Source organism: Ailuropoda melanoleuca, chromosome 4 (assembly GCF_002007445.2).
Source record: "Ailuropoda melanoleuca isolate Jingjing chromosome 4, ASM200744v2, whole genome shotgun sequence".
In the NCBI taxonomy this organism is placed as follows: domain Eukaryota; kingdom Metazoa; phylum Chordata; class Mammalia; order Carnivora; family Ursidae; genus Ailuropoda; species Ailuropoda melanoleuca.
In genome coordinates this window covers 7,668,867-7,691,476 of record NC_048221.1, presented here as the reverse complement: position 1 = coordinate 7,691,476, position 22,610 = coordinate 7,668,867, and the positions used below count along the sequence as shown (strand labels likewise).

At 47.7% G+C, this 22,610-nt stretch overlaps 1 protein-coding gene across 6 annotated transcripts in view; it reads right to left on the bottom strand.

Moving 5' to 3' along the window:
- ILF3 (interleukin enhancer binding factor 3) overlaps positions 1–22,610 on the bottom strand; it is a 30,124-nt gene that overhangs the window by 6,843 nt on the left and 671 nt on the right. For 2 of the 6 annotated variants that reach the window (XM_034657781.1, XM_034657778.1), the window contains exons 2-17: positions 12,172–12,270; positions 11,548–11,777; positions 11,214–11,391; positions 9,104–9,251; positions 7,539–7,630; positions 7,052–7,147; positions 6,230–6,341; positions 5,711–5,808; positions 5,031–5,142; positions 4,812–4,922; positions 4,289–4,488; positions 3,737–3,904; positions 3,169–3,306; positions 2,912–3,088; positions 2,662–2,815; positions 2,466–2,519 (exon numbers count right to left, since the gene is read on the bottom strand). In XM_034657781.1, the coding sequence (XP_034513672.1) occupies positions 2,466–2,519; positions 2,662–2,815; positions 2,912–3,088; positions 3,169–3,306; positions 3,737–3,904; positions 4,289–4,488; positions 4,812–4,922; positions 5,031–5,142; positions 5,711–5,808; positions 6,230–6,341; positions 7,052–7,147; positions 7,539–7,630; positions 9,104–9,251; positions 11,214–11,391; positions 11,548–11,777; positions 12,172–12,174 (2,071 nt within the window). In that variant the 5' untranslated portion in view covers positions 12,175–12,270. Of the gene's footprint in view, positions 1–616; positions 2,019–2,465; positions 2,520–2,661; positions 2,816–2,911; positions 3,089–3,168; positions 3,307–3,736; positions 3,905–4,288; positions 4,489–4,811; positions 4,923–5,030; positions 5,143–5,710; positions 5,809–6,229; positions 6,342–7,051; positions 7,148–7,538; positions 7,631–9,103; positions 9,252–11,213; positions 11,392–11,547; positions 11,778–12,171; positions 12,271–22,108; positions 22,199–22,610 lie in introns of those variants that run through there. The other 4 variants (XM_034657779.1, XM_034657782.1, XM_034657783.1 and 1 more) reach the window with 4 other exon arrangements.

Sequence of the window (22,610 nt, the reverse complement as noted above, 5' to 3'; positions counted from 1 at the left end):
CTGCCCCCCAGACACTCAGGTGGGCCGATGGAGGATAGGTGCGCTAAGGTCAGGTGGGAGGAAGGGGAGGCCAGGCTGTGTGGGTGGCTCTCAAGCCCAGCAGAGCAATCCCCGGCGCTCACGGGGTGGCAGTGGAGCTCCTGGCTCCCAGGGCAGGTAGGTGGGCCTGTGTGTGAGGGGGGAGGGGACACTCCCACATGGCCTATCCTTCCTTCCCATATTTAGCACCACGGGTTCCCCCGCCTTTTGGGTAGAGTTAATTTGGGAGTCATCACAGGCCTCCCACCCGCTGGGGATGTGCACCCCACACTGCTAAGTCTTGGGTTGTTGGAACAATAATTTGGATAAAACTGATCTGTGACATCAGTTTATTTTCTTCAGGTGGCCTCCTCCACCCCTCCACCCACCCCCATCACAAAGCCAAAACACCAAGGAGAAGGACACGGTCCACAATGCGAGAGAGCACACATGCGAGGGCCTGGCAAGGAGGCTGGAGGACAGGAGGTCCTCTTCAGAACCCCCCCCCCGAACCCTGCCGCCTCAGCAGCCCCACGGCCTGCACTGAGCACCTCAGCGCCCCTCCTCAAAGCACAGGAATGAATGAAGACGCCAAGTACCGAGGACTTGTTACTTTAACATGTATTGATTAAAAAAAAAATAAAGGGAAGGAGAAGTTTTCAACGTCATTTCAGGATAACTATTTCCTGGTATAAAAAGACATTATTCTCAAACAATAACTTGCTAAAAAAAAATACATCATGCAAAGTTTTAAAAAGTTTCACTGAATGTTTCAAACCTCTGGGAACAAATTATATAGTAACCGTTTTGACCACTTTTTGCCTGAAGAAACGCAAAATCTTGCAAGTCAACACAAAGGCAGCCTTTGCCACAAAGGACTGCTGACCCGAGCCCAACCGTGCTCTTTCCAAAAGGGACTGCCACGGGAAATGGGGGTCTCAGTAAAGAACCCTATTGCCTCTATGTGCCTCTGAGCACAGGGAGAAGTCAGAAACTCCAGCCTGCACCGTTAAGGTGAGAGGGCAGAAGATTCCAGGCCTTCTGGAATCCATCATGGCGCATACCCAGCAGCACAGGCCCCGTGAGGCTGGCTCCTTGCTGGAAAATTGGGCTACATATTAAGTCTTTCTACTTAATTATGTTAAAGCCCCATTAAAACAAACAAACTCTAGAATCCCATGCATTTGCAGCTATGATTAGGACTTGCAAAATTTCACGTTCTCTCTCCCTTAAAGCCTGTCTGTTTCCTGCACTAATAATGGAAGCACAGTTTTGATACCTTTGAGAGTTCACCTCTAACTAAACCAGCCACAAAATACCACATCCCCAAACAAGAACCCACCAGAGCATTTACAAAAGGCGGGAGAGGTTAACTAAGCACAATGTACAATTCCCAATGTTCCCAATGTTTTACAAGCTTATTAAAAAAAAAAAAAGAAGAAGAAGAAGAAAAAGCCAGTTGCTCTGGATTCAGATGTGATAAAATCGTTTTCATTACTGTCAAAGGCATCAACCAGATGTGGGAATTTGTTAAAAGGTTAAAAATTCATACAAAACCTGCTGTAAATTAAGACAAAGGTAGATTAAAATGCATCATTATCTGTCTCTTAAATAAAGTAATGCTTTCCATAAAAAGCAAAGGTGGGCTTTTGCCTTGATGCTGACCAACGCTGGCTCTAGAATTCTGTGCAATTCTGCACAAAAATGCATTCTCTGAAAATTGTTTTCCACTTATTGTGAACTTCAATATGACCAAGTTCAAAGGCAAATCACGATAAAAACTGCCATTGTCTTAAATTCTGCAGGCTAAGAGTTTCAGACAAGCTGCGGTGACAAGCCACGGTTGAGAAACCCAGTGAAGCACAGGGGCACAGCACGGACACTTTGGGTTTTGGAGTTCGAGAAAATTGGAGTAAAAAGTTGATTTTGTGTGCAATACTTTTAGATGCTCTAGGAAGACCCAAAATCATGATAGCCGTAGCAGTCTGTGAAAAAGTCACCTACAAAAGGGGGAGACAGAGCAGAGAAAAAAAATTAGAACTCTTTTGAAAAATGGCACAGAGCGCCACATTTGAAATTCATGTTTTAGATTTCTCTGCTCCTGTAACCCCCCAATGAAGGCTCCTTCTCAAGACAAGAGCTGTGCACTGTCAGGAAAAGCATCATCACAGGACTGGTGCTTCGCATGGCTTAAAGCAGAGAAATTTAAAATTCTGACTCTTAAGAAAATTTCAAATCACACAAATATGTGTGTTAACATTTAAAGAACAAATTACACTTTTGCAGGACGGGGCTGGAGAATTGTCTGCCCTCATCACTGAGAAAAGGTGCGTGCCACCCTTAATTTCAGGGAGGCTGCTGCTGGTGGGCCGCCCTGCTCTAACTCAGGTGTGGGAGCTGAGTTGTAGCTTCTCCCCAACCTCAGACAAAGAGAAACGCGCACTTACTGTAGCCTGCTGTCGCCGAGTTGCCTCCATACCCATAGCTGCCATATCCAGCGCCTAGAAAGGAACACACGGGGTCATGGGCATGTAAGGCGCATCTATCTGCCCTGCCCCTGCCTCTCCCGCCGTTTCAGCCAGACTCCAGGGGCCCCACCCGCTCCAGGGAGCAAGCAGGGTCCACGGGGACAAGGGTCCTCACCAGCGTTCATGTAGCCTCCGTGGTTGGCGCCACCAAATCCTCTCCCTCTCCCTCGACCTCGGATGTTCCCTCCTCTTCCCCGCCCTCGTAGGTTTGGGGGCGGGGGCACTTCATTGTGCATGGGGCCTCCCATGCCAAACCCAGGGTTATGTGGCTGCAGGGGAGAGAAAAGAGACGAGTGGCGTTCACCTCACGCTCCGACACAGGAGAACGCATGCTAAGGCCAGAGACAGCAGGGGCAACTGCTTACCTTAGCAGCAAATTTCGGTCCACCTCTGACGGGCACGGGGGCTCTCTTCTTCTTGTTGGCTTCCAGGGCGAGAGGAGCATCAGGGAACAGCTTCTCTAGTGCGGCAAGAGCAGCATAGGCTTTTGCCACCTTTTTGTTTGAGCCAGCACCCTGAAATTTCTGTCCATCCACCTCGACCTGGGAAGAACAAGTGTGTCAGGGTAGCCCAGAGCCTCCCTCTGGGGCAGGAGTACTCTCCTGGGGAGCTGACTGCTCACCTCCATGACGAAGCGCTTGTCGTGGCTGCCCCCGGTCTCAGATATGAGCTCGTATTTGAGGCCACGCCTCTTTTCATTAAGTTCCATAACAGGGTTCTTGCCATGCTTGGTCAGGATCGGCCCCTGCTGTTTTACGTTCTCAGGGAAAACAGAAAAGAAAACCAAAAAACTCAGCTAAGGGCTTTCCAGCATGTGGAGGGCAGCTGCACCCTCAAACATGACAGAGGCCCTCCACTCCACTTTCCCTTCTGTCCCTCACCACCCTTGCCTCCCTGTCTCCGGAAGTCATCTAAGGGCCTCCCAGCAACAGAACTGCCTCCACCTGCACCCTGTCTCTGGGGAATGGCCTGACTTCAACCCGGGGCCATCCCACACTGGGTCCACAACAGCAGGGCCCTCTTGGTGGTGGCTCAAAGGCTCACACCCAGCTCCCTGTGCAGACCCCTAGACTGGAAGCTACTCTTTTGGGAGCCAGGGAAATAACGAGAACCAGTAACAAGCTGGCTCACAGGACACAGAGCTGCCTGCAGCACCCCATCAGGCACGCCAGCCCCCACCATGTGCTCACCTCGGCGGTGGGATCAGAGGGGAAGGTAGCACTGGGGGTTGAAGCAGCTTCCACCACAGGCGGAGGGGCCACCACGGCCGGCTTTGCTTCCGTTTCCTCAGCGGAATCCTCCCCCTTGCTGGAGTCTCTGCCTTCAGCGCCGGTAGGCAGGCCCATGTCCTGTAACACCTGCGGGATAGACACCAACAAGGCTCCCCAGTTAGGGAGGGGGCCTTAGCACAAGAGTCATCTACACAGATCTGCCCCCATCCCCAGGATCCTGAATCAGAGGCTCCTAGGGTGGCAGCTAGCAATCAGAGGCTGCCCCCCCACCACCACTCCCCAGAAATCCTGACACCCAGCTACGTTTGGGGACTCTCTGTCAACCACAATGATGAAGCCATTCTTCCATGTGTGACTTGGCAGACATTTAGAAATCTACTCATCTCAGTGTTCACACGCCCTCCCTAAGCCTTGTGGTGTCCATGCTGAGGGTTTCGATAGCCTAGGACGCAGAGGCACTTCTGTTGCTCAGAGAACAAGCACACGGTACCCGACACTGACCACATTTACCTTGACAGCCACATGCAGCTTGGCTGTCTTTTTAGACGGTCCAGAGGCCTCGAAAGAGTTGCCATCCACCTCCACAGACATGGTAAAGATGGGGGCGTGGACCGGGCCGGTCTGGGAAACCAGCTTATACTGCAGTCCCGGCTTCAACTGGTTTAGTCTCATGAGGGCATTCATGGCTTGAGGCGGCTCTGCCTTCTCCTCTACAGAGAGAGAGAACAGCAACACCATTCTAGACTGTCAGTCAGTGCTCAACAGGGTGGGGGAGAGTCTCCCCGGACAGCCTCCTGCCGCGCCGCACGGTGGCGTGGAAGCCGAAGCTGGCCAAGGCCTCATCCATGCTGCTCCCGGGCACATCCACCCCATTTGTGTTCCAGACCCACGCCACAACCAGTCATTTAAAAAGAGGCTGCAACATCCTGTCTGAGAAAATTAAGGCAAAAGCAAGCATCTCACACCACTTTGGGATGTCTCTTAACTGAGCCAGAAAAAAGACACACTAAAGACTAAAACCAAATACTAGTACCTTTCTTCTGAATCTTCTTCTTCTTTTTGCTAGGAGACTTTTCCTCCCCATCTTCCTCCATCGGGCGTTTCATGGGCGTAATGGCATAGGTGGTGCTGGGGGGGATTTGAACTGAAGGAAGAGGTCACAACAGAAAAGGCTGAGAATCCCTCCTGCACTCTTGCTAGGAGTCCATGCTGACACCACCAGCCCGGGGCCAGGCCCCTGTGGCATGCTTACCTGTGTAGTCCACTGGGTTTTCATTCTTTGGTTTCTTGGGCATCTTAGAAGGCAGAGGGTCCATACCCAGAACTTTATGGAGCTGGCCAAACGCAGCAAGTCGCAGAGCATGCTGGAGAAGGGGAAGAGGACCTGACTCAGCCGCCCTGTGCTCCCCGCCAAGGTGTGTGCGCTCGCTAATGCCTTCCGGAAGGGGTGGGAGCTGAGGGGGTTGCTAACGGTCTCCCCTACAACAGCAAGGGGTCCCCCAACAGCCAGGGGAGGGCCTGACTGCCAGGGCCCAACCCTGCTGTGGGGGAAGGCCAGCCTGTGACCACCCCCCTCGAGAGGAATACAGGAGACCCCAACCTGGGGACTGGTTGCCACACGGAGCCACGTGGTGGGACTGCAAGGGAAGGACCCTGGAGCAGTGCACACAGCAAATACATCTCCCCGCTGAACTCGGTGTCCAAAAATAGCACTCGAGCAGGCTGAGGGGACAGGCGACAACCACGCGTGGCGCCAAGGGAAAGAAGCAGCCCAGATTGGGGCGCCCTGTATCAGGCACAATCCCTTCACCTTCAGTCCCCAACCTAAGCCTACGAGTCCAGTGGCTACCCTGAGAATACCCAGTAACGGAACTGGAAGCCAGTGATTACAGACTGGGTAAGGGCTCACGTTGGCAATGGCGATGACTATACCTGCGCACTCTGTGTGATATCTTCCCGTTGCTGTCTGTCTAGATGCCCAATAGCATCAGTGGCTTCTTTTTCACAAGGGTCATAAATGCCAGAACCATCTGAAGGCAGGAAACAAGGAAGATATGCAGAGGATTATCTTTTAGCATCTCGGAAGAGTTGTGCTGGCTGAGGGAACCAGGTGCGTTACCCCCCACGCCCCATCCACACCCAGCTCTGGAAAACACGCTGAGCTCGGTGACCCACTCGGCATCCAGCCCGTGAGAGAAATAATCCACGTGTCTCAGAGCAAGGAGCTCGCATGGGAGTGGGTCACCACTGCCCCGGATCCGCCCTGAGTCACAGCTGCGGAGCCGGCACAGGGCTGGATATGATGGTGCAAGAGGGTAGTCACATGCTTCAGGCCTAGGGGGACACGGGGCTGCTGCTGCCCTAACCCGGTCAGGGGACCCGCCAGGAAGTGGCCTCAGGGCCTCAATCCCTGTCCTTTCCCTGCAACTTGCAAAAGCACAAGGCCCCAACCTGGCATCACGATCCCCGAAGCCAAACACTCCAGCACTCTCCGCAGGGCCTCGCCAGCACCCATTGGTCTGTTGGCCGTGCCGATGGACTTCTCACAGAGAAGCTCAAGGGGCTGAAAGGCAAGAGGGACAGTTAGCTCCACTATCTAGGAGGTGGTCAGCTGACACTGAGGAGCTGTCACTGTGTGTGTGTTTTGGGGGGAGGGGTGTCAGAGCCCTCCAATTTCACAAGTTGGGGGGGTGTTAAAGCCCTCCAAGTTCCCAAGTTGAGACTAAACCGAAGTCAGGCCAACTAGAGCCCGGCTTGGTGACTTTTCCTTATAAGGATAAATATTAAATCTCTCAGACTGTGTGAGCCAAGAGGCAAAGCTGAGGCTATTACCTAGGTACTTAAATTTATTATGTAGCCACTAAAAAACATAAAAACTATTCTTAACTATGAGCTATAGACAGACAGGCACTGGCCAGAATTGGCCTACTGGTCCCACTTTGCTGACCCCTGTCCGAGAACAGCTACAAAAATGCTTCTTTGCAGAGAACAGTGAGTGTCACAGTAAATGTGCTACCTGGCCAGCCCCCTCCCTTGGCTGAGCTATGTGTCCACCATGGGAGGGTGGGGGGGCGATGGACGTCCTGGTCTAGTTCTCAACCCCCATCCCAGGGTGCGGCACAAAGTAGTTGCTCAATAAACGGCTAGTACGGGGGTGCATCGGCCACACCCCACAGGGCCACTCCAGCCCAGTTATCTAACATATTCCTGGGATATGGGAAAAAGTCTCTGCACACATGACCCCCAAGTGGCCACAGCTACAAGGTGCCTTACCCATCCTCTGAGGGGACCCCAGGTGGGCACGCGAGTACACAGGTCCCTCAAGACCCGGATGACAATGACACACGACTTCAGCCCGTTGGCTCTGGCCTAGGGAACAAAGCACAGGCTCTTTACACCAGGGAATCTCCCTTAAACACAAGGCAAAAACATGAAAAACACAAGTCTCAGGGTGCTACTTTGTCAAGGGTAAATGGTGAACATTCAAGACCATCAAGTGTGTGGTCAGCAGCGGTTTCACCGTGTGGACGAGAACAATGTTACTCTTGGCACAAAGCAGCAGCAGCCCACCTACTCAGTCACAAGCCTCCTTTGGGGACGTCAAATTTGTCTATGTGCGCTCCGTTAGCAACTGCACGCCTGCAGATGCTAAGTGCGGCACGGCGATCTTCAATGTTACCGAAACTTTATGGTGAAAGTTAGCCAAGTTAAAACTTAGGAATTCTCTACCAAAAGACAAATAGAAGAACAAAATGCAAACCTGGAACCACTTGGCGTGTCGGAGGGACGCCAAGGCAGCAAGGCATTTCTGCCTGTCCAGAACGTCCGGGGGATCGTTGACTGATAGCGTTTCTATTCATGGATGGAATAAGAAGACAAGGTACAGTTTGACCAAGGGGTTTCTGTCAGGTGGAAAGGGGATGTGGCAGCTTCCTAAAGGGCAGCTGAGGCTCCCAGAATCTCAAGTCATCTCCACCCTAGACCAGGGAAGGAGAAGCTAGAGTGCGTTTAACTCTGCCCTGAGATCATCGTAAAAATTGGAGGCCCCTCCAAAAAAAAAACAAAATCAAAAACAAAAGTGGGAAGTTACTCTAAAAGGAATAATCCCATGGGGGGGAGGGGGACAGATAGGTGGATCCTATCTTCTAATAGACAATTACCTTGCTTCCTCCCCATGATCTCCCAATAAATAATCTATGCTAAAAATTTCAATAGCAAAAAAAACAAAAAACAAAACAAAAAAAACCCCAAAAAACCCAAAGAAAAAACAAAGAAAAACAAAAAAACCCTGAAAAAAACCAAAAACAAAAACCCCCAAAAAATAAAAAAAAATAAAAAAAAACAAAACAACCCCCCCCCAAAAAACAAAAACACCAAAATAGGTGGGGGGAGTGGAAATGAACTCCCTCTCTGCTTCCCACAACGGCCATCCCCTGAGGCATCTGCAGCAAAGGGGACCACCTCCGCCCACCAGGCGGGACTGCCCTAGCCCCAGCCCTTGACAGAGAGAGTCCTGTTGGTCAAAGGTCCAGCGTCCCTAAATCGATCATTGGAATCAGGTATCAGAACCAAAGGTAATCAAAGAATACCAACAAGGGCGCAAGTGTGAGCCTCTGCTGCAGCAGAACTGGGGCGCTGTCACCGCCACCACCCGCGTGTCAGGGGTTTGGATAAGGCCTGCGACCTCCGCTCTGCGGCGTGAGAGCTCGGATTAAAAACCATCCGCGCAGAAGAGACACATGAGGGGCCCTTGGTGGCCTTTGAATTATGAAAGCGTTATGAGCCTCTGAGGTTTTGGTTTGCAAATCACAAAACTGTTTACAACTTTATCCAAAACTCTGTACCACCTCTTTGCATGTCAATCATGGCAGCTGAGAAAAGCGGCCCCTGGAAGAGGACGAGCGAAGCAGCCCTCGGTTCTGCTGCAACACAAGCTGTTTGCACGACTCCAACGTGATGTTCATGCAGAAACCATCTGGTTGTCTTCCAGAATTTAAAAGCCATAAAATCACCAGGGACACACTTTTCCAAGGCCAGAGAACGCTCAACAGAAAAACCAAGTTTAACACTGATGAGAACATTCGAGGATTCAGATAAACAAAAAATGGTGCAGTCCTCTATGAAAAGTGCTACTCACTTTTAGTGCAACCGTTTTGTCAAACTCCCAAGTACTGAAACTGAACGGGAGATGCGATCTCAGAGTACAGGTGGTCAAAGCTACACCGACAGCCTTTTACCAAAGCAGTCTAAAACTGAATAGCACATTTGCCTGGCGAGGGAACACCAAGTTTTCAGAGTCCTGCTGGCCTTTCTCAGCCTCCCTACCTCCGGCTAATACTTTCTCCATTTCTTCTCTGACAACGGGGGATGTCAGGTGGATGGTCAGGGACAATGGAGGCTCTTTTGTGTTTTTTATCACAATCGCAGCATCATCAACAGACTGGAGTATTTCGTACTTGTCTTCTGTGACAGCCTACAAAAGAAAACGCAACTTTCAAACACTTCCTCCTCATGGCGGAAAATCAACAGCTTTGTCTCGCTGGTTACCACAGCACACATGTCAACTTCTGGGGCTGCGATAGGACAGCAACACCATCACCTAGTGGATCAGGACCTCCCTCTTGCCCACCAGGTCTTTGGCCATTTTCTGGGTAACTCCAGAGCGGAGGTCTCTACACAGAGAAGTCATTTTTTTTTTGTGGGGAGCTTTACAATGCAATGGGTAACACTTCAGGGTCCGGAAGGAGACGAGGGTGTGAATCTTCATTCTGTCGCGTGGTAGTTGCGTAACTTTGGGCAAGTCACTTCATCTCATTCAGATGCTGGTTTCTAATGTGTAAAATGGACTTCATGACAAGACCTACACCAGGTTGCAGGAGGCTTACACGGAAACCACGTGCAAATACGACACCCAGTAGAGCGGGCATCACCACGGGTGTTTCCACACCGGGCTGAGCAGCCATCGACAAGGAAAGAAAACAGTGTAGTAGGGTAATTTGTATCACATGATGCACACACAGAAAAGCATGTACTTGCTGCAAACGCACGTGTCTTCCACTCTCTCCTTTATACTAGTTTAAACGTGTCTTGATGAAGAAAATTCAAGCTCTTATGGTTTTTGTTAGGGAAAACATAAAGGAAATATCACGTTGAGAGGAGAACAAATGCACAGTGAAAAATCTAAAATGGAATTTTTCTCCGCCTCAGCACTAGGGACCTTCTGGGCTGGGGGGCCAGCGTCTGCCCTGCAGGGCACTGAGCAGCCATCTCTGGCCCCCGCTGGGTGGAGATCAGCAGCACCCCACTCCCCCTGCTGTGACACCAAAACGGTCTCCCAACTCGCCAAACGTCCTCTGTGGGGGGGCAAAAATCGCCCCAGCCCAAAACCACTAATCTGAATCGGTAAAAATACAATTTATTTGTATCTTTCTTTAAACACTTTTTTTTACAAAAGAGGTCTTTCCTTTAGAAACATTTACAACAACATAACTTTCATCAACGAATATACTTTTTATAGGCATGAATTAAAATTAACATAAAAATTACCACCAAAACAGAAAAGTTTTAGGGCTTCATTCACCTGAAAAACAGCTCTCCAAAAGTATCTACCGCACTGCATTAGCTCCACATTCTTAATTCTGACCTCTAAAATCCCAAATTATCAGTCACATGTGAGAACAAAAATCCATGTTTACATATGAAAATGAACAGCCTGTTTCCCTAAGGAATGTAATTTCTTAGTTTTGTTTTGTTACTTTATTCTTCTGCTAATCCTGTTGCTGAATGGAGGGTGAATGTGTCCCAAGGAGGCAGCATACGGTGGCAACACACGGAGGCCCTAAAACCCCGGACTCACAACCAGGGGTCCTGGGATCAACTACTCAGCTCCTTGCACCCTAGTCACATCTCCTAAAATACTGAGACTATAAAATCCTATCTCAAAGGGTTGTTAGGAGGAGGAAATGATATACATATGAACAGCACACCTGGCCTAGGGTCTGATGTAGTAAATTCTTGAGAAATGTCAGAGGCTGTTATTTATGAAACACTTTTTTGTAATGAAACAGATAAGCTAGTTTTTAAAAACTCCTTATATTCAGTTTTGGATCAGGGAGGAAGAATTAATCATTGTACCTTCTATTCAACCATCCACACACCCACCCATCCACCTAATTGAGCGTGGATTTAGAGCTCTAGCCCAGCGTGGCCCTAGAACAGTGCAGCCTGGCACACGGTAGGCACCAAGTCTTTGCCGGCTGGTCAGGCACCATCTCAGAACCTTAGCAGCTCTGCAGCATCCTGCCCATCACCTATGGATAAGGCATGAGCAAGCACGTTCGTGAGAGGGGTCTGTAGCATGCCTCCTGGTGCACAGCACAAATGGGCCTCTCCTCCTCTGTCCCACCATCCTCCCAGAGGAGGCAGTCACACTCACAGCGAGCTGGATGGCCAGGTTGTCAGCCACCTTGTCCAGGAGGGCGGTCGTGGGCTTCTCCTTACATAGCAGCACCAGCTCTAAATCCAAGTCCCCCTTGAGCAGCAGGCCCTTTGCCACGAGGCCAACGCGCATTACGCCCCGCAGGGTTCTGGTCATGTGCTCTGTCTTCTGCTCCCTGAGGGACACACCAAAGTACGCTCAGTGAGGGATTCAGTGCAGCCAGAATCCAGAGGCCCTGGAAAGGCTGGAGTTTCTCAGAAAAGGAGATGCTCACGACTACACTGGCCAGGCTCTCTAGGAAGGATCCCCACCTGCAAAACCTCAAACGTACCCAGCCCCTTCTTTGGTCTCATCCTCCGGGGGCACATCCACGTTCTCAGACTCCGCGTGCTCGCCGCTGCCTTTCTCCTGTTCATCTATCCAGTCAGACACAGCTTTGAGAGCCCTCTCTGTGTGGGACACCATGTTCTGGACTGCCTCCAGTTCCTCTTGGGTTGGATAAACAGAAGAATGCTTTGCCATCACATGGCGATCGTCATTCACAAAAATTCGCATCGGACGCTGGAAATGTGAACACTCGGTTAAAAACCTTTCAGAGACACTGAGCAACCCTCCACTTATTTCTCCAGCTGCCCAACTCAGAATTATGCCTTATCATTTGTGACAAAGTAGGCCACCTACATGACCACTACTGAAGGTCTGAGAGGCAGGACAACCAGATGGAACAGCTGTCCATTCTCGAGGCAGTTGAGAGAAAGGGGGCATGCTTAACTTCATACATTTAAGTGTGCCTATACACACACACACACACACACACACACACGTGAACTCTTACACTATACAGTAGTATTTTATAATTCAAGAAGTCTAATGAAAAAAAACAGAAGAATCAAATGCCTTGGGGAAATGCTATATCTTCGAATATGAATAAAGAAGTATGATTTTAAAAACTTACCATTTTTACTTCTTTTTTCTGTAGTGTCTGGAAATCAAATGTTTGCTTATCTTTTCAAATTGTGACAGATTTCCTTGGTGTTATCAATACTTCAACTATCTATAAGATCAGAAAATCTTTTTAGTTTCAAATACTTCATAGATGGATGAATTTTAGCAGCCAGATACTGAATAAGACGAAAGACAGTGGTGCAGCCACATGAATGGGCCCTGTTAACACAGCAGTACACATCTTTATTTCCAAGTAACCAATGCTGAGGTACAAACAACTAATTATAAAATCCCCTAAAAATCAAAACAGCTGGTTTCAGAAGCCAACTCTGACTTCCAACCGACATTCGGCAGATTTCTTATCTTCTTTCATCTTTTTAATGTAAAGTATGCCAGTTTTTAAAAATATTAAAAAAAACCCTAAAAATCAATGAACTTTCAATAAAAGGTAACAATACAAATGTTCAACAAACTCTTGGTGTTTGGAGAAGGAAGAGAGCGAAGGAGCTCTGGTCTTTGAAGGTAATGAAAAAAATGGAAGGAAAGCAGGAGACAGCCCTAAAAGGCTTCTGTAAACCAGAAAAGCAAAAATGTTCTGAAACATCAGGTGGATGTGACCATGGCAGCATGTGGCCACACCGGTGGGTTCCATTTTGGATAGGCCGAGCGAACTCAAGTGTGCAACAGAAGTCTTCAGGACAAGCATAGCTGTAATTACCATCTTAGGCTCTAAATAACATGCTGACTACAACCTACTCAATTCCCACTCTGTACAAACAGTCTGGTCCACACTGAAATCTTCCAAATGAGTAAACAACAACAAAAAACTCCATCACAGTAATACACAACACATGAATCCACCCATCCCATCCAACCACACAACAGCCAGCCCCTTCGATCTTGGTTAGTTACCAGCCAGGGTAGCAGGCCCCACCTGGAAAGGCATATGCTTCAAGGACAAACTTGGACATGACCGGCCAAAACAAGAATTTCCCACAATGCTTCAGGACTACCTAACAGTCTAACTGCAAATCTGTAGGTTTCAAAGTAGAACTATGAAATTGAAAGGTGGAATGAGAGGTGATATCCCTGCAGAGCTACACACAAGCAGGGGTCAAAGGCTATGCTGTGGGGCAGTGGGGAGAGGAGCAGAGGTCAATCTCTGGGCTCAGTGTTCACTAAACCCTTGATGGACCGCTCGGTCACCACCAAGTGGGAGCTTCCACACAGACCTGGGCTTGAAACCCTGCCTGCCCAGCCATGAGCCACGTGGCCCTTAAGTTTCCTTGCTGCTTCCTTCTACACCTGTGACATGGACGCAGTCCCTCTACCTTTGCAGGAGGAGTGGAAATTAAACAAGTTAACCGACGGAAAGCAGGCAGCAACAAACCCCATGAACCCTTCACAATGGCACCAACTTCTACCAACAAGAGCTCCAACTGCCAGGCTGCCCTGGGGACTAAGCGATGAGTGACATACAGCCAAAGTGAATCCTCTATGAAGAAGTTCCCATTCGCTCAATCAAGAACACAAGACATCAAAGTTGTGTTCAAAAAGCATGCTTTGCCCGTTAGGTACACATTTAAGAAAAATTTACAGCTGAAAGTACACGCCTGGTGTTTGCTCTAAAACACTCCAGGGAGGCAGGCAGTGGAGGTGCGGATGAAGATAAACAGGATGGTGAAGTGCTGCTGGCTGTTGAAGCTGGGAGACGGGTATGCTGGGATTCACCTGTAGTATCTGAAAACTGCCATTCCAGTTTTTTCCAGAACGGACTTACGTACGCCTGACAAAAGTGCAGTCACGGCAGGTCATCTAAAAATTCAACCAATGCTCAGATACCCCAGTTCTAAACCGAGAAGCAGACTATGAGAAATCCCGGCCTACTGGTGAGATGGCCACGTTAAACAGCCCCCACTCCTGGCCACATCTATGCTGGAACCGCATCAATCTGACAGCAAAGGCTGATGTTTAAAACCATATTTACTGACTCCACACATACTCAGCATGCACCTCCTCCACACGAGGCCCCGAGGCCGGCTGCTGGGACGGTGACAGTCATGCTGGACCAGGGCCTGGCCCCCACGGACCTGGCTGGCCAGCACGGGAAGAAGAAAACTTCCTCCTTCCAACAAGGTGTGGGAGCGGTGTTTCACCGTACGCTCACAGCTGTTCATGCTACACTCCTCCCCCGCCACAAATGTCAAAGGTAGAGACTTTAAAGAAAAACAGAGCTTAAGCCAAGGTTTCAGAAGGCTAAGACCTTTTCATTCCGGGTTTTATAGACCTAATATTGTCTAACTAAAAGGAGAGCCCCAGAGAAATGGCTGATTTGCCACCTCACCCTGGAATTGTGTGAGCCTGGCCATTTGCAGATCCGAAAGCAAGGAAGCGCTCGGACACTAATGCAAGTCCAGAGGACAAGGAGGTGACTTGTAAAGGCTCCTGCCAGCTACATTTGAAGCAACAGAACACAAAAAAACAAAACAAATATAAAATGCTGCTGTATGTCTGAAGCTGTAGAACAGCCAAAGCTGCTCAGCAGTTGCCTTGGACACCTGGGAAGGATGTTTTCAGGGTGATGGTCACGGTCTACATCTTGGTAGGGGCTGGATGTATGCAGTGGTCAAAACTAACTGAATGGTATACTCAAGATGTGTGCATTACTTAAAAAAAAAACTGTAAATAAATACTGGACTCTAGTTGATATTTAGATAGAAGACAGCAATTTTCTGCTACTTTGAAATGCATCGTAAGAATAAAGTGGATTATACGTCAAAGATACCCAGTAAATGCATAAATAAATAAATGTGGACTGAAGGATGACCAGAATAGACGGAGAGATGTTTAAGGCAAAACCATAGTCAAATGTCAATGGCAGAAGCTAGGCTATGTCTATAGGCAGCTGTTCACTGTAAAATTGTGTCACCTTCTGTGTATGTTTAAAAATTTTCATAATAAAATGTTATAAATATATAACCAAAACTGATTCAGCACATTAAATGTACATAAAAGCTTGAGCCCATAATGACACTTAAAAACCCCAAACCCTAATCTGCCACTACTGGAGGTGTCTATGTCCCAACTCCCTACTCTGAAAATGGTGAAGAGGGACTGAAGTCCACCCACAGTTGAGGTGGGGCATCTTAACTAAGAACAAAAGCCGTCTGACAAAGAGAAACTGGGAGTAGAAACTCACTCTCTTCTACCAATGGGTAAAAAAATATTGTGTCAAAAGAAATGAGCCCATCAAAAGTACATCAAGGACATGCACACCCCCCAAATGCACGTGCTTTCAGCAACTGTCCTGCGTGTAGGCTTCCATCTGCTGCCTTCACCATTAAACCTCCGACCCTAGGTGTGCCTTTGCTGCGGCCAGCTGCAGCACCTGTCCTCTTCTGCTCCAAGAGGCAGCCCCCAGAAGGAACCCCTGAAGAGACTAACTGGACTGTGGCTGGCCCTGAACACCACACCTGGCCCCCATCTGTGGAACATTCACCCCCGGAGCCCTCCTCCTTTAGACCAGGCCTTGGCGGTGATGCCTCCTGATTCAGGGGCACAAAATGAGTATGAGCACAAATCATCTGAGCTAAAACAAATGCTCAAAAACTGGGGACAATGCTCCTTTGCAGGCCAACAAATCTGGCCTCGTTGTCTCTATGTGAACCCAGATCTGTCATCCAAGCCAGCTTTTCAGAAGCCAGCTGCTCTGGTTTTGAATACCAGGAAATCCATCTCATTAACAGACACAGGAGTCTTCTGGGCAAGCAGAAATCTTCCTTTTCAAGATTTTTAGCAAAGAACACTGTTGGTGAGAAGCCCACAACACCCACCTACCTACAGGCAACACTCCACTGGACCCCGCTGCTTCCTGCAAACACCTTTATGATTCAAAAATGGAGCACAAGGAAGCCTGATTTTTTTACCAGCCCAGCTTCTCTGAAAAGAAATCAAAACAAGGAACCGCTGCAGAATGAAGAATCAGGATTTTAAACATGAACTTCATGTGGCAGGGGATGTTCTAACAGGGATCAGGTTTCTTCTCGAATCCAGCCCACTCACAGCACGCAGAGTTATAGAAGTTTAAAACACAAAACCTTTTCCTTGCAGTGTGATGACGACCTTTCTGACCTCTTGCTAATTAGAATATAACATATGTGGCACTTGCTGTTGGAAAAGAAACATGCCCAAGTTAACGTGTGGATCAACAACCGTTTACAGAATGAATGAACAGGTGTAGTGGCGATATCCTGACAGGTATGGCCCCGCCTATCTTGCAGAGTAGACACTGCCTGCCCCTTCCAAGGTATTTCACATAATCCTACTGCTCTTCCAGCAACTCTGGAGAATTGTCCTGAAGCAGATCCTCATCTAAGAGACTGAAGGAATTAGGCTTTGAAATGTACAAGGATCCAAACCCCACTCCTGATTTCCCCATCTCTGGAGCTATCCTATCTTGAAGTGTGAAGTGATAGACACATGCTACTCTTTAGTGACTCTACCAACTTTCACAGATTGACGTCATCAAGGACAAATGAAAAATAGTTCTACCAAAGTAATCCAGTCGGAAGATGCCAATCTAAAATCCGGTTATGGATGCCACTCTGAGAAATTTAAATATCCACCACAGATCTGAAGTCTAGTGCAGTGGTTCCCAATTCTGTCTGCAACAGTATCTTTACTGGTCCACAGGGATGGATAAAGTTAGGAATAAAGATTTTCACAAATACTTCCCATTTTAAAAAGCATGTCTTTTCTTCTCATGAAAAGATGGAGACTGGGTACACTAATTAAAAATATTTTTCTTGACTAAATAAAAAAGTTGACAAATACAGGTTTTTTCCCTCCCACAATGTTTCTGGAACTCCACTGGTCTGTGAGACCCAGGACTCTAGGCCCACTGGTATTGTAGTGCATTCACAGGTCTGGGGAGACAGAAGCCCCAGGTTTGCACCCACCAGGGCTCTCCAACCTAGCAGCTGTGGGACCTTCCAGCAATTATCTACCTGTTCAGAGCTGGGTCAAACATGAGATGGAAAACACTAGCTTAACTATGCCTATGAGTTGCAAATAGAAAGGATAAAGGTGACTTTGTGGGAAGATGCTTCATCAACCATAAAACTGCAAATGCAATATATTAAAGGAGAAATTTCAACAACTCTTGGATGAACCAACAGAAATGTCTTCAAGTCTGCCTGTGAGAAGACCTGACAGCAAAGTGTGTACCATGACTCCAAGAGGGAATTACCAAATCTCCTTTCCAACATCCTCTTCAAGCACCAAGGGGGCAAAGGAAGTAAGTTTAGGAAATCTTCCACACCTGGCTGGGGAGAGAGGACCCCGGAGGCAACCCTCCCATGTTGGATTTCTTTTTTTTTTTTTTTTTAAGTAGGCTCCACACCCAGCGTGGAGTCCAACGTGGGACTTGAACTCACGACCCGGAGATCAAAACCTGAGCAGAAATCAAGAGTCAGATGCTTAATCACCTGAGCCACCCAGGTGCCCCATATTTTTTTTTAAAGATTTTATTTATTTATTTATTTGACAGAGATAGAGACAGCTAGCAAGAGAGGGAACACAAGCAGGGGGAGTGGGAGAGGAAGAAGCAGGCTCATAGCAGAGGAGCCTGATGTGGGGCTCGAACCCACAACGCCGGGACCACGCCCTGGGCCGAAGGCAGACGCTTAACTGCTGTGCCACCCAGGCGCCCCCCCAGATTTTTTTTTAACCGGCCACGCAATTTGTTTACTTCTCCCAAAAGCACCCCCCCACTGCCAGTTACAAAAAAAGACCACCTCTCAAAGTATGGGGGCACCTGGGTGACTCAGCTGGTTAAGTGTCCGCCTTCAGCTCAGGTCATGATCCCAGGGTCCTGAGATCAAGCCCTGTGTTGGGCTCTCTGCTCAGTGGAGAGCCTGCTTCTCCCTCACCCTCTGCTTGCCACTCTGCCTACTTGTGCTATCTCTCTGTCAAATAGATAAATAAAATCTTAAAAAAAAAAAAGATGTGAAATATGTATGCAAATTCACAAACATGAATTATTTTAGTGGGTAAGGGTGACAGTCTTAGGTGTTTTAAAATTGTATTTTATTTAAAGTCAACTAATTAACATATAGTGTATTACTAATTTCAGAGACAGAGTTCAGTAATTCATCAGTTGCATGTGATACCCAGTGTTCAGTACAACATGTGCCCTCATAAATGCCCAACACCCAGTTATCCCCCCCCCACGTGGCCCTCTTTTAAATAAAACTTTTTATCTTGAAGTAACTGTAGCCTCATATGTAGTTGCAAGAAATAACAGAGAACACGTACTCTTTAACCAGTTTCCCCCAATGGTAACATCTTGCAAACTACATAGTACAATATCATAACCACAACACGGACATGGATACAGTCAGACACAGACCACTGCCAGCGCCACAATGATCCCTCCTGTTGCACATTATTAGCCACACTCCCCTTCCACCACTCCCCATATGCCTAACCCTAAAAACCACTAATCCATTCACCATTCCTATAATTTTGGCACTCCAAGAATGTTATATAATGGAATTGCGGCGTATGCAACCTTTCAGTATTGGCTTGTTTCATGCAACATAACTGTCTCAAGATTCATCCCAGTTTCGTATCAACAGCTTGCTCCTTTTGGTTGCTAAGTAGCATTCCACAGTATGGAGGCACCATTGTTTAACCATTCACCCGCTGAAGGACACCTGCATGGCTTCGGGTTCCTGGCTATCAGGAATAAAGCTACTCTGAACATTTGTGTATAGATTTTTATATGAACATAAACATTCATTTCTTTAGGATAGATGCCCAAGAGTGAAACTGCTGGGTCATACGGTGGTTGCCTATTTAGTTTTCTAAGAAACCGCTGAAGTGTTCTTCCAGAGCCAAGATTTTCAAACACAAGCCCAAGTTAACTTCACCAAAATCAACTCAGTTCACCTTCTCTCCACTCCTGTCAGCTCACGCATCTGCTCTGTGATGCTGCGGTAATCAGCGAGCCCTCATTGGGCAGCCATTCTTTCTTTCTGCAGGGATTCTGCACAGGTCACCCACAGGACAAATGTTTATTAAGGGCTGCTATGAGCCATGGGGCTGGGCTGGTTATTTCCACATTGTTGCCATTTGGACTGTTTTTCTAAATTATGACTACATAGCAAGGATTATTAACCTGCAAAAAATGTACGCAGAGAAGCAAACCTAACTTGCAACATTCTATTCTTTAAACACACAGACTCAGTCACATAGGAAAAGCAGTCCAAAGGAAGCAGCAAGCAAAGCAAGTAGCCTAAAAGATTACCCCAGTAAGACTGAGGCACAATCCTAATGAAAAGAAGGATGGCTGTTTGAAACGTTCAAGGAAAATTACAATGGATCTCAAACTGCCAACACCATCACTTCTCACTTATCACCTAAGATTATAAAAATAATTTAGAGCAAACTTCCTATCATAAAAGGATGCATGCTCAGTTTTGTAACTAAATGATCCTTAGTGATCATATAAGGCACATAAGAAAATGGCCTGTGGACAATAAACTCATTTCCTTCTTCAAATTAGTGACTACATTTTCAATTTCTTCATCCCATGAACATTCAGTAAGAAAAAAACTTAAATTTCAACTGGACATCGATTTCTCGAGACATGTGAAAATAGAAGGTGTTAAAAGTCACTTCTAAATTTCCAATCACAATTTATAATGGGATCACCTATAAAGTGCAACCTTGGGGAAATATCACAGGGATTTAATAGAGTATAAAACGGCAAGAAACAATTTTTAAAAGTCAGGACACTGACAAGGCTCCCTCACAAACACCCGTCCACCCTGCTTTCGATATTATTTCTGTAATGCTAGCACCACAAAAAGTCAGCACTGACTTACCCTAAATTAACAGAGCAGAGAGGGAAGCTAATTGTTTCAAACAAAACTGTCCAGTGCTACAGCAGGAACTGAAGGAATCTCATCCCTTCAGGGCCCCCAACCTGCTTCACTGTGTGTAAACTCTTGTCAAACCACTATCTGCCTTTAATTTCAAACCCCTTCGCTGGAAACAGAAATCAAATCTTTTTCTCCCAGGACGTGGCTAAGATAAAAAGCATCCAATATACATAGCCTAGAAAATCCTAATTCCCATGAAGTTTCCATCAAAGCAGTATTCAGATAAAATGTCATCCCTCTGTGTGAGACATACATGCATTTAATTCTAGATAGTGACATTTACAGTTCAAAACTGCACAAGGTTAATCAACTTACTGACAAAATGTAACAGGAGGACAAATCAAAGGAGGTATAAACCCAAGCTTCGTGGGGAAAGGAATTAGTCCTCTGAGTCATAAAAGGTGAAATCAGGAGGAACTGCGGAGGAGGATGAGAGCAGTAAATAAAGAGGGAGCTGATCCAGCCCAAAGAAAACTTTTTTTTTTCTTTTTTAAAGATTTTATTTATTTGAGAGAGAGCACGAGTGAGAAAGCACAAGCAGGGAGAGCGGCAGAGGGAGAAGCATGCTTCCTGCACAGCAGGGAGCCGGACACTGGGCATGGTCCCACCATCCCACGGTCCCAGGATCATGACCTGAGCTGAAGCCAGGCACCCAACTGACTGAGCCACCCAGGCAAACCCCCCACAAAGAAAACTTCTAAAGCCTTTTTCAGAAAAACATTTCCAAGCCCCACATCTTGCTATAGACAAGCCTGCTGCTTACTCAAAGAGAAGAGGCTTATAGACTTACAGAAAGCCCTTTCCTCATCACTGACTCCACCTGCTTCTACCAGAAGAAGGTAAGCAGGGGAGCATGAAAATGAGCACCAAGTAAGTGACATCAAAATATTAGCAGCCGCTCCTGACAATGTAGTTTTTTGACAAGAAAAAATTAAGAAAACTAAGAAACAGCCTTAGGTTCCTCACTCTCCGTAATATGGACCTCAAAAAAAAAAAAAAAAAAAAAACCTCTGAAATACACTAGAAGAAGCTAAAGAAAGGAATTTTTGCCTACAGGCACTAGACAAGTTCAATCAGGAAAAAAACCAAAAACTGCAAGCGATTAGGTACCACTCTGCTCCAGAATAGAGTGTGATTCCCAGGCTTGCCCAAGCTCTAGGAGAGTAGGGAAACTCTGATACACCCGCACCCAGCGCTGGCAAGGCCAAACCTGGCAGTTACTGCCAGCCTCCAATCAACTCCGAATACTAGGGCCTGCAGAGATTCCATTCACAAATCCCAGGGTCCAGGATCTGCTCAAACGGGCAACAGACAGCTCAGAGGCAAAGACCCCAGGCCTATGGACAGTGGCACCTACCAGTGCCCAGGGCTGTTTTTCCCTTTTCCAGCTGTTAATGAGTTTCTGGTTCCCACACTTCATTCACAGCCTGACTGGCTGCTGTTACCTACATCCCACGAGACCACACACAAAGCATCACACACAAAGCATAGTGGCAACAGTGTGAGCAATCCCCGGAGACTCCCAACCACAACTATCTGAGAAAAAAAAAGAGTCTTGAAGCCCTAAATTTGAGTCCCAACTCCGGGTGGCACCTTAGGATTTCCTATGAAACCCAAATATGCCAACAGGCCACTCATTGTAAAGAGGAGAGAATCCTAAACAATCAGAAGAAGATTCAGAATCACCGAAATACCTAAGTCCAGAAAAGAAAGGCTTTTCAGGGAAACTGGCACTGCCTTACTGATCCATCATGTCCCGTGAGCAGAATCCCAAGCAACGGGGTCAATCAGTTTTGGAAATACTGAGAAGAGATGGCTTATCTCCCCAAGTTCTGAACTGGGGGAGACCATGCTGATCACCGTACAACCCAGATAATTCATCCAGGCGCAGAATTAACTGGGGACCAACTTCAACTCAGTCACTCAACTACTTGAGAAAATAAGGTAGAAAACCGTTTTAAGCTCTCGCTTGTGTCACAATCTTGCCAAGTTTCAGCGTACCTCAAAATCGCATCAGATCACCATTTTGACGAAGGATTTAAATCCTGAACAATCTGAAGAAAATTCTTCATCATCAATGAAACACCTGAACTAAAGAAAGGAAAAGCTTAAACCCTCAGCCAAACATGGATCCTAATGTGGGGGAGGCCTGGCTGACTACAGATTTGGGGACCCCATGCACCGACAAAGGCATCCTGTACAATCAGCATGGGAACGTGGGTTCAGGGAGGAGGTCCGCGTCTCCACGCCATGTAAGGACAAAGGCGGCGACATTTCCCGCCTCGGGAACCTGGGACTCCCCTGGAACCCGGGACGAGCCTGGGACAAAGACGAGAAAGGGACGAGGAGGGGGGTCGCCCCTGCCGCGCCGGCCAGGATGCTACCGGCCAAGGGGGGTGTGTGCTCCCGGCACGTGCGCGCCTGCGCGCGGGACGCCGCAACAGACAAAGCCGGGCCCGGGGGACTCGGCGGCCGGGGGCCCGGTGCGCGCACCCCCCGCGCG